We start from the raw sequence: 15322 nt of genomic DNA, 5'->3' as shown, positions 1-15322 counted from the left end.
TATGATGCCAAATAGAAACATTCTTCCTCCCAACCAGCTAGCGGCGCTAATGCAACTACGACGCTACTGAACAGAAGACAACGAAGAACCCAATGAGGAAACGCCGCCGTTGCATTAAACCCGGTCAAATAGTGGCCGCCGTTATTGATTTTTAAAAGGTTCGCCGTTTTCTCGCAAAGATGTCCAAAAGGCATCGTTTGGATTTGGGTGATGACTACTCCAGTAAGAAGAGATCCGAAGGGTACGTGTGACGCTAAGCGAACGCGTCCATTGAAACATTTTAAGCGTTCGCGGACTGTTGCGATTTGGCTAAAAGCCCACGTTGTGATTTAATGGGAATAGAGATAATATAGCTTAGCGGTCTGTGCTGGTGGTAGTGACTCGGTGACATTCTGGTTAGGTGATCTTTATTGCGCCCAAGGTGATACGTGAACGTTTTGGAGTTTTTTTGCATTAGCTCGTATCACGAAACGAGATTGAGGCACGTGTATGAAGTTAGCGGAATGCTAGCAGCCATACTTGCTAGCTAAGCTAACTAGCTAGCACGCTAGCCCAAGCGGCAAACGAGAGCATTTTGTGAAATTAAGTCTTTAAAGCCGTTCATTCCATGGTCTGCATATATCCAAATTGTACAAATTACGCCCCTTTAAATATCTTTAATACAGTATCTTGTCAGGCAGTGTATTCAAATATCCCCGCATTCCCCAGTACGATTGGCTCAACTGTCATTAGAAAGAGGTCAGCTTGCCTGTTAAATTTGTATTTAAGCAGAGATCAACCAAGATATAATTTCAGAGGCTTCAATGTCGGGCTCGAAACCAAAGTTTTCGAAGTTTTTTTTTATTATATTCACTAAAATCCGATTTCACCCTCATTAGTAGAAAAGCAAGTGGCAATGACCTTAGTCAACTACAGGTTTTTTTTTTTTAATGATTCTAGGATTCTAGATTTTTATTTATCTTCAGAAACACGTTTTGAAACAGCGTTTATTAGCAATGCAAATGGAATCCGGCCACCAGGGTCCTTTTTTGTCATTTACAAAACAATGGGAAAATGATTGCACTCATGTCATCTCTGTTTTAATATGAACGTTTTTTTTACCAAACCCTCTTTAAAAAAAATAATTGCACTATGGCTCAGAAAATTGAAAGTCCAAATATGGTGATAACGACAACCACATCTATAAGTTGCCAACTGGTTTTGTATACTTGGTCCTGTCTGTTCACATCATGTATTTAGTGTTTTTAAATGATTGGGTGGAAATGTCATGACAAATTAATCTGGGAAGAATAGATAATTGACCCAACCATTTCAAAGTATATTTAAACATCAGCAGACAATATGATTAATTTAACATTGCATTTAATTGACACTGACAGGCGTGACAGAGACTCAGATCGAGACCGTGGGGATCATTCCAGAGACAGGGACAGAGACCGAGATCGTGACCGTGATAGAGACCGGGACCGCGAGAGAGATGTGAAGTCTTCAAGTGCACCACCTAAAAGCACACCGCCCATCATCACCATGCCTCAGCTGAAGCAGATGGCCATGCAGCAGCAGATCAATCCATTCACCAACCTGCCGCATACGCCTCGCTATTATGAGATCCTTAAGAAAAGGTTACAGCTTCCCGTGTGGGAATACAAGGAAAACTTCAATGACATCATCACACGCCATCAGAGCTTTGTCCTTGTGGGAGAGACTGGCTCCGGCAAGACAACACAGGTGAGAAAACCCCCACACAAAAATGCAATTCAACTGAAATTGCAATGCAATTCATGGGACTTTTGTTTTTACCTGTAGATTCCTCAGTGGTGTGTGGACTTGATAAGGAGCATTCCTGGTCCGAAGAGGGCTGTCGCCTGTACTCAACCAAGGAGAGTGGCAGCCATGAGCGTGGCCCAAAGAGTGGCAGACGAAATGGACGTGATGCTCGGACAGGAAGTGGGCTACTCCATCCGATTTGAAGACTGCAGTTCTGCCAAAACAATTCTAAAGTAAGTGGCTGGCAACCTTTAAATTCTTTTCAACACAACACATATCCACCTGTCTGATTCCATCTCCTGTTTGTTTAGGTACATGACAGATGGTATGTTGCTAAGAGAGGCGATGAATGACCCTCTTCTGGAGAGATACGGCGTGATTATACTGGATGAGGCCCACGAACGAACACTAGCCACTGATATTCTGATGGGAGTGCTAAAGGAGGTGGTGCGTCAGCGAGCAGATCTGAAGGTTTGTATGTCCTCGCATATTTGGAACTTGAGGAGCCACTCATTCAAACTAATCTCCAATCCCGATGTTGGCATAAAGTGATATAAAAGTTTTGTTTCAAAGTTAGCATGAAAGAAGCAGCCAGATTAAATTTTATGGCAAGACCCCATGAAATATACTTGCATGTGCTGAACCTTTTCAATCAGAGTTCATTTATGTTTTATAGTCTTCTGAGGTTCTTGCCAATTGTATTAAAAAAAGACTCAGTAATTGAGCATATTTTTGTTATTTTCAAAAAAAAAAAGCTCATCAAAGATGTTCTCCTTTCGCTCAGGTGATAGTTATGAGCGCCACTCTGGATGCAGGGAAGTTCCAAGTGTACTTTGACAGTTGCCCCCTGTTGACGATTCCCGGCCGCACGCACCCGGTAGAGATCTTCTACACGCCTGAGCCGGAGCGAGACTACCTCGAGGCTGCCATTCGCACGGTCATCCAGATTCACATGTGTGAGGAAGACGAGGGCGATTGTCTTCTTTTCCTCACCGGTCAAGAGGTGAGAGCATGCTTGACATTTAAACTCAATCATGGCATTGTCATTAAAACCTTTTTCAGTCAATATCTCAGGAAAAATTAAGAAAAAAAGTATTGAAATTTACCGCCATTCAATACAATTCGAAAGAGTTACCTGTTGAAGATGGCACCTAATGAGAGGGAACAGGAAAATATGATAGTCATGAAGAGATGTTGGACTCACAGTTTTGTTCGATATCCAAATGATACCACTTGAATGGCATTCGACTTAGATTTCACCAGTGTTGTCAGTTTCTTTAATGTCCTTAAATATAAATGTTTTCCTCTGTAGGAAATTGATGAAGCATGCAAACGAATCAAGCGTGAGGTTGATGACCTCGGGCCTGAAGTTGGGGACATCAAAATTATTCCACTGTATTCCACATTGCCACCACAGCAGCAGCAGAGGATCTTTGAGCCCCCACCCCCACGGAAACCCAATGGTGCTATAGGAAGAAAGGTATATTGGTTTAATAATTCAAGTTTGACCTAGGGTTAGGTGCAAAGTGCATCCTCACTGCTCACACTAACGTTGGTGTGTCGACGTACAAAAGCTACACATGAAGCTACAATACTGCACACATACCAGCAGCAATAGAACAGAAAAAATATTTCAAAACTTGTTTATCAATTCATATTGTTTTTTTTGTTTGTTTGTTTTAGGTCGTGGTATCGACAAATATTGCTGAAACCTCTCTAACGATTGACGGCGTAGTCTTTGTCATCGATCCTGGCTTTGCCAAACAGAAGGTGGGCTGTGCAGCAGAACTTAATGTGGAGCAGCCCAAATTTGTTTCCGATGGCCCAACTCTCACTTGAATCTTATACACAGTATATTGGATATAATGTGATTACAAATTTGTCTGCAGGTGTACAACCCTCGCATCCGAGTGGAGTCGCTGCTGGTCACTGCCATCAGTAAGGCTTCTGCCCAGCAGAGGGCAGGACGAGCCGGCAGAACCCGTCCGGGGAAATGTTTCCGCCTTTATACAGAAAAAGCCTACAAAACAGAGATGCAGGTGACGGGCTAAAATGCTCTTCTTCCTTTTCATTAGCTCCTCTAAAGTTTATACTGATCATGCTTTCATTTTCAGGATAACACGTATCCAGAAATCCTGCGTTCAAATTTGGGGTCTGTGGTGCTGCAACTCAAAAAGTTGGGCATCGATGACCTTGTGCACTTTGATTTCATGGATCCACCAGGTGAGACTGTCCGCTATACGAAGAGCTCAAATCAGTGAGGTGGATGGTGTCCCATCCCTGATTGTGTTGTCATACATCATTTTACTCCTCGACTTCCTTGCAGCTCCCGAGACACTGATGAGAGCCCTGGAGCTACTCAACTACTTGGCGGCTCTCAATGATGACGGTGACCTGACTGAGCTGGGTTCCATGATGGCAGAGTTCCCCCTCGACCCTCAGCTGGCCAAGATGGTCATCGCAAGCTGCGAGTTCAACTGCTCCAATGAGATCCTCTCCATCACCGCTATGTTGTCAGGTAATGGCCAGGACTGGGACCGCTCAGAGTCCCTGATGAATCCACATCAATTCACGTGGGTTCAAAGGGTCTCAATACTTGAGCAGAGAAGAACTGTTAATCCAAACATAAAATACAAACTTAAGTTGCTGCGTGCTGGTTTTCGTTTGAGCATCAAGTAATAGAATTTCCAAAGCCAAGTCAAAATATATGAATGCGTCTGTTAAGGGTGGAATATGTCGAATGCTCAGACGTCACAGGCCAGCGCTTGGATTTCACGTCTGAAAATGAGTGGTTCTGCTGTATCATTTTTGTGTACTATGGCACTATTAATGTGCGACATTTCAGCTTTCAAACTATTAGAACTTCCCCCACAAAAAAGTCCCAAATGTCTTTGAGAGGCTCAAGGATGGAAATGTCAATTGATGCATTTTAATAGTAACTAAACAGTTTTGGGTCCTTGTAACGAGAAAATGGAAAGGTCTTATGAATTTGACACAGTGCAGAGAAGTGATAACAAACTTGCCAAGTTAAAGTATATTGAATCAGACTGAGAATAAAATCAAGACTTTCACTTGGCGATCAGGCGCTGTGGCCATGTTAGCTGAACTCACAACCGTCATACGTTTAGCATGTGCACAAAATGTTTGAGCCGCAAAAATTTCCACTGAGACTCCCCGGTGACTCGAAAAGTTCTATACAGTGACTAGAAGCGTGAGAAAACTTTTGCTTTCCAGATGTGCTTTAATGAACTTCCCCCAACCGTCTCTGAGCTAAGGCTGCAGAAGCGCCCCCCCCCCCAATAGAGCTTGTGGTTGTGCCACTCCCAGCTGTCACCTCTTAGGCTTTTCTATATTGTGTTGTGAATTTTTGACTCATCCCTGTGGGCGGCTTTGTTGGGGCCCATACCAACCTTGTTTAGTCCCACAGTGTTTTGTTCGCCCCACGGAGGCTAAGAAGGCCGCCGACGAGTCCAAAATGAGGTTCGCCCACATCGACGGCGACCACTTGACTCTGCTCAACGTCTACCACGCCTTCAAGCAAAGTGAGTGTCACTCACTAAGCGGGTCCACAACACAAGGCTGTCACTGCCTTAGCTTGAAAACAATGACCTTTCTGTCCTCCCCTTCAGACCATGAGGCCAACCAGTGGTGCTATGACAACTTTGTCAACTACCGCTCGTTGATGTCAGCCGACAACGTGCGGCAGCAGCTGTCCAGGATCATGGATCGCTTCAATCTGCCCCGCCGGAGCACAGAGTTCACCAGTCGAGACTACTACATCAATATCCGCAGAGCGTTCTGCACCGGCTTCTTCATGCAGGTCGGTAATGCCGGTCGGTGCGCGACGTAACGCGGTGGTCGACGTTCGAACCGTCAGCCTTTTTTCCCCAGCTCCAACAAATACTTAGCTCCGTTAAGTGTTTGTTTTCAAACCAAAGTGGTACTCACTTCTGAAAAGTAAATTTTCTTAAATGTAGTGAATGCAGCCTGGATACTGTTTGGCTCAATTGAGTGGATTTTACAATACATTGACTTGCTTGTTGTCTGTGCTGCAGGTGGCTCATCTGGAACGAACCGGTCATTACCTCACAGTTAAAGACAACCAAGTGGTCCAACTGCACCCATCGACAGTCTTGGACCACAAGCCCGAATGGGTGCTCTATAATGAATTTGTCCTCACCACCAAGAACTACATTCGCACTTGCACAGACATTAAACCAGAGTGGTGAGCCAAAGTAATCGATAGGGTCGTCCGTCAGTTCAAGTGTGGTTTCTCATGCTGTCTCTTGTGTTGCAGGCTGGTCAAGATTGCCCCCCAGTACTACGAAATGAGTAACTTCCCACAATGTGAAGCTAAACGACAACTGGAGCGAATTGTTGCCAAACTAGAGAGCAAAGAGTATTCCCAGTACTAAACGTTAACCAATAACTGTCCTGAAAAAAAATGACAGCATACCATATAGTTTTAGATCTTTCTGTATCATCGTATCTTAAAACTGTTGACTCTTTAGCATTTTGATTTTTTTTTTTTTTATATATATATTTTTTGTTAGCTTTCATTTGTCTCCGCACATTGTCCATTCTTCAACTGTAATGCCAGAAAGAAATATCAGCAAGCATTGGATCACTATAAATATTTTCAAAAGAAGCATTGTTTTGATGTTTTCCTGTAGGGAACTGTTGACTGCTGGCTTTGTTTCTTTAATAAAGGAGCTTTGACTTACTACATCTTGATACTTTCTGTAGCAATGTGAATGTCAATGCACTTGATTTATTACAAATTAACTTCAACTTCAGTTGAATCCAGAAAAGATCAAGATAAAAAGCTACAAGGCTTCATGAATGAGGATGTTAAGCTGAAAATCGTACCTTGCAGTCGGAAAAAAATCACATTTGAGCTCTTATACTTGGCCTTATACAGACGTTGGTCCAGATTCACAAGCTATGATGAGATTCTAATCAAGTAACATTAGAGGTAGAACCACAATTCATGTCTATTTTTTCCCCTCAACATCTTCAATTGTCTCTGGCAGGCAGCGGCCGCGTGTCTCTGAGAGCTGCGATGCCAGGATTGCTGCCAGGACAGCCGAGGAGAACAAGACGAGTTGGGGCAGGTCCTTCCAGACGCCATCCAGTAAAAGGATCAGAGGAGCGAGGGCCACACCCACTCGGGCCATAGATGAGTTGTAGCCCATCCCGTTTTGCCTTTAACATAAAAATTACAGTACAGACCGTTTAGTATCGAGACTGGCACTATGTGTGCCAGTAACTGGCATGGAAACAAGTCACTACCTGGTTAGGGGAAGCTAGTTTTGGGCAAGAGGTGAGGTGCGCCCTGGGCTGCTCCACAATTTAAGCCTATAGAAGCATTGGATGTATCGCTCAGCAGTGATAAATTATCCATTTGTAATTTTGTTTTCCTCAATACAGGAAGTGAGAGGTAATATGTAATCAAGGTTCTCTTCCTGTTTTGTTTTTTTTAAATAAACATACATACAATACAATACACTTATCACATTTTACTTTTAGATGCTGAAATAAAGGCAAATAAACCATGAAATACCGTAATAGGAGAAATTCCTATTTACTTTGAGTTAATGTTCTAAACATATCTTGAATATTAAAACTGGCCTTTTTTTCAGACAGTACAAAAACTTATAACCTGATAAAAAAAAAGTATGTAAGCTCACCTGACAACAGTGGGAAACAGTTCAGAAGAGTAGAGCACTGTGGTACAAAATGATGCTGAAGCAAAGCCTTTTCCTACGACTGCCACCATTGTTCTCAAGGTTGACATATCTGGGGGAAAGTCACGGGACTCATGAAGTATTACAACATCGGGATCAATCCTTGGAAATGCCATGACACCAACCTTTTGGTACCACAATGTTGATTCCGAGAGAGACAGCAAGCATGGTCAACATTCCCACCTGCGTGCGCTTCCTACCAATCCTGTCCATGAAGAAGAAACTGGACAATTTGCCCGGTACTTCAACTGATGAGTAGAGCAATTGAGTGAGGTAGACATTGAGGCCAAATCCGCTGATATTGAAGGTGATGCCGTAGAATGCGATTGCTACGCTGAGCCTAGGAAAGAGAGAGTGCGCTGTAACATTGTGGAACTCAAACCCACAATTGGATGTGAAGGACATTGATTATTTTGTGCACAGACCAAAGAGAACCAGTGCACAAGGACAGTCTTCTCATTTTAGGTGTTCTCATCAGGTCCAAGTAGGAATACACTCGACCTTTCTTCTTTGTCACCACAATGGAGGACAGAGTCTAGAAACAGTCAAAGGAATAATCTTAGTGATTTTTGAGAATTACACCATTACCATCATTATGAGAAGAATGCAAACCTCAGGTTGAAGTCCATGACACAACGCCTCAGTGCCGTTCATTTTGGCACATTTGACGAGACACAAATGAGCTTCCTCCAGCTTTCCGTTGGCAATGAGCCATCGAGCTGACTCAGGCATCCACCTGGGGGTCGAAGGTAAAAAAATATTGCATTTAGTTTTGAGGGCCAGAATATTGAAAATGGACTTCCTATGATTTGTATACAAGAACTTTGATTTCTGGAACAACTGCCCACAACTACAGTGTGAAAATGAAATTTTCATTTGATACGACGTCCTATGGTCTGCAAAAGTTGAATGAATCAAGGAAATTGGACAGACTTTAGGATTAAAGGTTAACTTCTTCAACCACCCAAAACACTCCAGTGTCCTTGATTAAACTTTTGCACACAACCATAATCTGGATGAATGAGAATTGACACAGTCACTATGTCCACAATGTCACATTTACTAAATAACAGAGGGGTTGTGCAAAACAACCCAGGTTTGTAGAGGATCAGACCTATTTGGACAGTTGATTTTAATGTTTTGCACAAAAAGTGGGGGAAATTAGGGAAAAAAATAATCATAAAAATTCAAAAAAGAGAGAATTCTTTTTTTTTCAAAAATATTCCAAAAATATTGTAAGAAAATCTAATGTGTAATCTAACATTGTATATTTTGGTCTATTTTGTTATACCTCCACGTAAAGACACCAAAGAGGACGGGCAAAGTGACGGCAACAGTCAACCACCTCCAGTCGTTCACAAGGTAAGCAATGGGTACGAAGCAAATACTGCCAAATGTCCAGGAAAGGCTGTCAAAAATTCCAACCGTCTTTCTGTGCTCTATGTCCACCCACTCAACACCTGGTTGAAAAGTACAAAGACACACACACACACACATGTAGAATGTATACCCAAAGCAACTCCTCAAATAATGGTTGAGTTGAACCTAAAATATCATTTGATGATCTAAAATGATCGTACAGAGAACCAAAGAGACGATGACTATGCCAGTCAAGCAAAAGCCGGTAAGGAATCTCAGCACTGCAAACATCAGGAAGGATGTGGCGAAAGCACTGGCGAGAGCAAACAGCATTCCAGACAGATAAGATGTCAGCAGCATGATCCTCCGACCGAACCTGTGTAGGAGGACCAAGAATGTCAACATATGGCAATCAAATTCCCTTCCTGTACGTTTATTGCTCAAGGTCAAATGATTCCTTGTGGTGGATGGATGGTTGGACTTTGTGCAAGCACCATTCATTGGCAGTCTGGATACACGTTTTGTCAGTAGAAAGAAAGAGTCGCTAGATGTGTTGCTCACTTGGCAGCATTAAGTAACCCCTCGCTTTGTCTCCATGCTTTAGTTCTTCCCGTGGTCGTCATGGTAACAAAATGTGTAGCTTAAGCTACACTCTAGATTTGCAGGAGACTACCTCAGCCCGCATTCTTTGTGTGTTTTGAAAGACCAATCGATGTGCGAGACCTTTAGGCAACTGTTTGAAAATGTGAATAATCACATCTTTATTTTCAATTGATAGTAAGTACAAGGCAAAATGGCCATCCATTGCTTATTTCATATTCTACAAGTGCAATATTGATCAGAATACAATGTTTAGACGAGTAAGGGCTTGTGTTACCTGTCACTCAGACTTCCAAAAGTTACAGCTCCAAACATTACGCCAACAAAGAAGATAGTAGCCGTGGATTGGCTACTGCTTCTTTTATCACACACCAGGTCCCACTAATACAAAAACATTCACGTTTCCAGGGGAAAAACCAATAACAAAATGTAAAAGAATGTCATGAAGGTCACCTGGGTGGCCAGTGTGGATCTGAAGGTACTGTTATCATACACCCACCCATCCAGACAGGGCAAGGTGAGAACCTGAGTGACATTAGACGTGTTAAAAAGCAGATGATATTGAGGTTCGGCGAACATCCGACAGGAGCTGTGGGTGCCGTCCTCCTCCAGTGGGATGCTGACGGTGAGCTTCTCTGCCTGGGATAGATTCCTAAAGAGCCCTCCGGCAGTGACGAGGCAGTGGTGCGCGGGAACCGCCGCGATGAAGCTGTTGAGAAGAAAGTGGCAGGGCAGTGTGAAGCGACCTATGAAACTGATGGTCACTATCATCTTCTGGAATCTCCCAAATCCGCCGATGTCAGAGATAATGTCCTCGAACTTCATGATGAACGCTGCTATGTGCTCCAGAGATACACGCGCAGAGAGCGCAGCATTCCCACGCAAGAAAGGAGGAATGGAGACCCCTGAACATCTTATTTCGTTTAGCAAGGCACAAAGGCCACAATATGTACTTTCCAAATCCACGTGTCTTCAAGAGTGGGCGTTACTTCATGGGATGTTACATCGTTTTTCCAGCCTTTGCATAAGGATCGCGCAGACCCCCTGTTGTTTTCCACGTGCGACTCAAGTTTTGGGAACAATTAAGTAATCCACGGATCGATTGTGATCATGTGTCGATATCACTTCGATGGGTAAGGAAAAAAAAAAAAAATATATCGATGACCGTAAAAGTAACGGTATGGTTGGAAATGTGAAGAGGCGGTTTGAGCACAATGATGTTGGAGTTGTCCAGATGAGAAAAGTAAAAACACAAATAAGTCACTCATAAGTGCCATAAAATTATATAGAACAAATGCAACAAGTATCAACACCCCAAAAAAGTTTGTATACATGCCTTGTTATTGCAATAAATAAATAATAATAATAAATCATTTGACGCACCATATTGTTAACAGTAGGCCTAATTTTTATGTGGTATGATTAGCTGGCGACCAGTTCAGGGTGTCCCCTGCCTATGGACGTGAGGTGAAGCTGTTCAGAAAATGGATGGATGGAGGACAGGACAAACTATTGCAAAATATATGCAAAAATACTTTATTTCAACAACAGGTGGAACTAATAAAACAAATAAAAACATTCCAAACTGATTTAAAATGTTCGGTATGGAAGGTTTTAAGAAGAGCAACTAAAACCTGCCAAAACTGGAAGGACAACATTTTCAAAGCTTTCACAAACAAATACATAAAATTCATCTTTGGCTGCTCGAGCTTGGCTGGCTGTCTTGAGTCTTGTGAGCTTCTGCGTACTGATGTTTCCAATTTCGAGGATCCTGGTCATGAAGCTGACAAGCAAACAAACAAATCAGTGGCAAGTCAGAATTTCACTCAAACAGACAAAAAACACTTTTTTGCAGTCTTTATCATGTTGCCCAAATGTCTCAAGAAAACTGATTCACATTTTGAAATGTATAATCCTTGCTTGAGCACTGAGATTATTTCCTTGTTAAATAATCCTCAAGGAGCATTTAAGGACTTTCACACTTTAAAGACCATATTTAAAATGTTTCGTGATCCATTTTCACTCGAAAGGAGTACAACAGATTGGCAAAAACCTTAAACTGGCAGATAATAGTTACAGATTTCAAAAGAACCACCTTGCTAGATTTAATCTCATGTGTGAGTGCGCACAACAGAGCTCATACAATTGACAGTAGATATCACTGCATACCTCACCACTAGTTTGATACATACTTCTGCTACAAATTGAAGGATTTTGGCCTTGGAGACTTCCTTGTCAGCACGCGGACCCCAGAGAAAATTGTGTTCGGGTGGCTCACTGTGGGGGATGAGCACAAACTCCAGATATCTGAGCACACACACACACATACATAGGAGCTCTAAATGTATTTTTCTAAAACGAGAGATTCCAACATCTGCATTGCAGTGGTGAGCAATTAATGAAAAAAATGTGTGGAGTGTGTGCACATGCAGACACGTGTTGACTTCACGGCTGCATGCATGTATGCACTCCTCCATGTTGCTGTATGGTGTGGTATAAACCAGACTCTATGGTCTTACAGGATCTGGCTCTGAACACACCAGCGCTGAATCTCAGATCAACAGAAAATGTATGAAAGATGGAAATAAATCAATTGGTGCCATCGCAAGCGCCATTGTTACCGTTGACGCACAAACTCATCTGTGACCATTTTCTTGACGTCGCCGAAGTCCTCGTGTTTCTTTCTGCAAGTACGGTTTCGTGTCGTCACAGAGTCGAAGTCAAGCATCAGTGGAAAAATGACGGAAATCTTACGCGGGGTTAATGCGGAGTTTTTCCAGCATGTTCCATATCAGGCCTGCGGGTGCAAACACATTTGTGAGCGGCACGGAAGGGACATGGCAGAGACATCGTGGCGGCTTACTTTCTTTGGCCACGCCCTGTTTCATGAAGATGATACTCAGGATGAAAAAGAGCAGTCCCGTCTTCGGGTTGGCCGAGCTGCGGTGACCATGTCAAACAAATGAGTCACTTTGAAGGCTTTCAAAAAGGCAAAACCATCTGTGGTGGATTTTACCAGAAGGACGGTCCTCCAGCTGTCGCCTCCAACTTATTGATGAGGATGTACAATTGATTCTTTGTGTCTAGATTGACCAATTTAAGGCCAAAGACCTGAACAGAGGATAGTTAACAAGTGTCAGAAATAACAACTTAGGAACAAAGTAACTCTTGATATTTTTCCATTTTCCATTCTGCTTATTCTCATTAGGGTTGAGGGTGTGATGGAGATGGCTGAATTGTATTTCAGGTAGGCCTTTCCTTTGGATGTTTGTGCAGTAAATGAACACAAAACTAATTGTGTTATAATATTGGTACAATGAAAGCTGATCTGTTTAGTTTTATTTTTTTCCAGGAAAAAAGAAAAATAAATGTCCTGCTATCTATTCTACAAAAACAATGGTAATACACAGTCATTGTTGGTCCTATTACAAAAAAGTATTCATATTTTGCCCCAGACAAACCTGTTCAAAGGTGTGGGTCACTCTCTTCATGATCTCAGGGTAGACATTTCGGTATTCTTTGATCACATTTTTCACCAAGTCTGAAACCAAAACAAATCAGCCTGGTCGAATTGCATTGCTGTCTGAATAGAAAACTTTGCGATGTACAGTATTGGAAGTGCTCTGCCTCACAGTTGAGGTTCAGCATTAAAAATTTGGCTCCGGCCTTCCTATGTGCAAAACAAATCTACAGTATCTTAAAGTGCAGAGCTGAACTTAAACATGTGGAGCAGTTGTGTTGTGACTTCCATGTACCTGCACGGCGTATGGGTATCTTCTTCTGATCTTTTACCAGGATGTACTGGACCACCTCAGTTATCTGGAGAAAACACCAAGCAATTTGTGTGAAATTGAAAATGGTCTAATCTTGGCTATTTGTGTGCGTACCTTTTGGTCAACCTGTGAAGGCGAGAGCTTCTCGAGGTTTCGCTGGACCTGTGACACGCTCGGCTGAGTGAACGTTGCATCTTCATCCTCACCCACAATGCCCGATGAGCTTCGTGGTCTCTGTGAGAGAACAAAGTTGGCACAATTGGTGTCAGAGAAAGGAAAGAAAGAAATTGAGCATTTTTTTTCAGCTCATCATTTCCATGTTGTCCCACAACTTAAAAAGAGCTCATATTTAAAATGTAATGGATTTTATCAAAACATCTCACATAGTAAATCAATCTTTGACATGTTACATACGTAACTAGAAAAGTAAAATGAAATATTACAATGATGAGGGTCATTTCTTGTTTTATTGCAAAAGAATTAATACGAATTTGTTGATCTGGTAAATATGAGACGACTTACTTTTCTCTGTGAGGAGCTCTGAGTATTGGACAATCTTTTATTCTGCGACATAGCGCCACACTGGTTTTGCGGGGGTAGAAATGCACTTAAAACGTTACTCGTACGCAAGAAAATGATAAGCTGTTAGCCAACGTGCGCTTTATCTGAAGATAAAACTTCCCGCTGTTGTGATAAGGGTACGCCTGCACGAGCCGGCGTGCCTACGTGGCGGCCATATTGAAAGGGGCAACTTTCCAACCAGACCATTAATCCATGGACATCGCAATTCAGTAGTTTATTATTATTATTATTATTATTATTATTATTATTGATCTTATTATTATAACGCTATTATTATTGGCCTTATTTAATATTATTAAATACACAAATACGGATAATGGCAGGATGAGAACACCACAATAGATCACTAATTAATAAAGATGATAAATAAAAAAATGAAAGGCACGAAATCAAAATAAATACATTTCCATTAATGCCAGTGGGCGTGTTCGCTCCGATCCACTTAATTTCCAAAAAGACCAGTGTGATGAGTACTTAAGGGTGCGCTTGCGCACTGTCGGATCGCCGTGTGCGCGCACAGGCACTCCATTTATGGTGCACTCAGAATTTCCAAACGGTCAAATCGAGCAAGGCACTGAATTTTCGAGTAAATTTCCGAACACGCCGGTAGTCACCAGTCGTTTTTCAACCGATCTTCAAAATATTTACTTTTTGTCAATAGATAAATAGATGACAAATGCTAAAACGTGTACTTTAAATGTGTAAATTTAACGTAAGAAAAAGAGACCAACATTTTTTGATTTACCTGTTAACCTTTCGTCCCAGGTCCCTTGTCCTGATTGTATGTCGTTGGCAGCACAATGTGCCAGCATGCTTTGAGTTTAGTTATCTTGCCGTCCACACACAAAATATGCTTTGACTTAACGCCTTGCCACTCCTAGCTTAGCATCGGCGTGGGCACGCGGTTTAAAGAGAGCATGTCATATCTACTACCTATGACCATTTCTTCTTCGTCTTCTACTTCTTCTTCCTCTTGCAATTGGAAAACCAACATTTTTTCGGTGTATTACCACCACCAAGTGGACTGGAGTGGGAAAGGTTTTTGGTGGTTAGGTTTTTTCTTTTTTGCCTCCTTTGAGCTGTAATTGTGTCATGGTAGCGATGGAGGGCGTTACATCTACACTGCCAAAAATCTAACGGAAGGAAAGAGTGTCGAACAAGCCGTTTTATGCATTTTGAGGAATATGGCTTATTTGAACCAACTCGTTTTTTCTCAGGAACCTACAAATGTATACTTTATTTTTCCTGTTCATGCACATTTATTAAAGGTTACCTTCCCTCGTGACTGAATAAAATTCTTCGTCTGGTAATAGTATTTCTGTTGCGGGGTATACTGTGGAATACTGTTATAAATGTCTATTCTTGAATGTATAAATGTTTTGACCCCTTCTTATGTCACCTATGTTCTGTCATCTGGCATATCCTGCAGCTGCCCTCCAAGCATGCTTTGGCGGCGACCGCCCTGCGATCCTGCTTTGGCTGCACAAGCCCTGC

At 42.2% G+C, this 15322-nt stretch overlaps 3 protein-coding genes and 1 non-coding gene across 5 annotated transcripts; 1 reads left to right on the top strand and 3 right to left on the bottom strand.

Annotated features, from left to right (window-relative positions):
- Nucleotides 1-65: 65 nt before the first annotated feature.
- Nucleotides 66-6415, top strand: LOC147056903 (ATP-dependent RNA helicase DHX15). Its single transcript, XM_085913235.1, has 14 exons — nucleotides 66-241; nucleotides 1380-1728; nucleotides 1807-2000; nucleotides 2079-2238; nucleotides 2552-2770; nucleotides 3080-3247; nucleotides 3451-3537; nucleotides 3657-3806; nucleotides 3882-3990; nucleotides 4094-4285; nucleotides 5187-5309; nucleotides 5397-5587; nucleotides 5823-5992; nucleotides 6065-6415. The coding sequence occupies exons 1-14, from the start codon at nucleotides 180-182 to the stop codon at nucleotides 6180-6182; spliced, it is 2292 nt and encodes a 763-aa protein (XP_085769361.1). The 5' UTR covers nucleotides 66-179; the 3' UTR covers nucleotides 6183-6415.
- LOC147056902 (solute carrier family 22 member 7-like) lies at nucleotides 6277-10337 on the bottom strand. The gene is made up of 9 exons (XM_085913238.1): nucleotides 9927-10337; nucleotides 9751-9854; nucleotides 9095-9249; nucleotides 8806-8974; nucleotides 8127-8250; nucleotides 7940-8049; nucleotides 7640-7854; nucleotides 7458-7566; nucleotides 6277-6972 (listed from the first exon to the last, which is right to left on the bottom strand). Exons 1-9 carry the CDS (start codon nucleotides 10296-10298, stop codon nucleotides 6762-6764), a joined length of 1569 nt encoding a protein of 522 aa, XP_085769364.1. The 5' UTR covers nucleotides 10299-10337; the 3' UTR covers nucleotides 6277-6761.
- A 648-nt stretch (nucleotides 10338-10985) lies between these two features.
- Nucleotides 10986-13954, bottom strand: ndnl2 (necdin-like 2). 2 transcript variants are annotated; one of them, XM_085912109.1, is made up of 10 exons: nucleotides 13769-13954; nucleotides 13361-13480; nucleotides 13229-13292; nucleotides 12935-13014; nucleotides 12490-12584; nucleotides 12337-12413; nucleotides 12228-12270; nucleotides 12095-12157; nucleotides 11643-11780; nucleotides 10986-11256 (listed from the first exon to the last, which is right to left on the bottom strand). In XM_085912109.1, exons 1-10 carry the CDS (start codon nucleotides 13817-13819, stop codon nucleotides 11088-11090), a joined length of 900 nt encoding a protein of 299 aa, XP_085768235.1. In that variant the 5' UTR covers nucleotides 13820-13954; the 3' UTR covers nucleotides 10986-11087. The 2 variants fall into 2 exon arrangements, with proteins under 2 accessions (XP_085768235.1, XP_085768236.1); XM_085912110.1 differs by having other exon boundaries at nucleotides 11666-11780; nucleotides 13769-13947.
- On the bottom strand, nucleotides 11881-12016 carry LOC147056901 (small nucleolar RNA SNORA11). Its single transcript, XR_015066293.1, has one exon. It is a non-coding gene; the product is annotated as a small nucleolar RNA SNORA11 (small nucleolar RNA).
- Nucleotides 13955-15322: the final 1368 nt, after the last annotated feature.

Source organism: Syngnathus leptorhynchus, chromosome 5, assembly GCF_054491065.1.
Source record: "Syngnathus leptorhynchus isolate UIUO chromosome 5, UIUO_Slep, whole genome shotgun sequence".
In the NCBI taxonomy this organism is placed as follows: Eukaryota; Metazoa; Chordata; class Actinopteri; order Syngnathiformes; family Syngnathidae; genus Syngnathus; species Syngnathus leptorhynchus.
The sequence above is the reverse complement of the archived record's forward strand: the minus strand, read 5'-3'. Positions and strand labels throughout refer to the sequence as shown.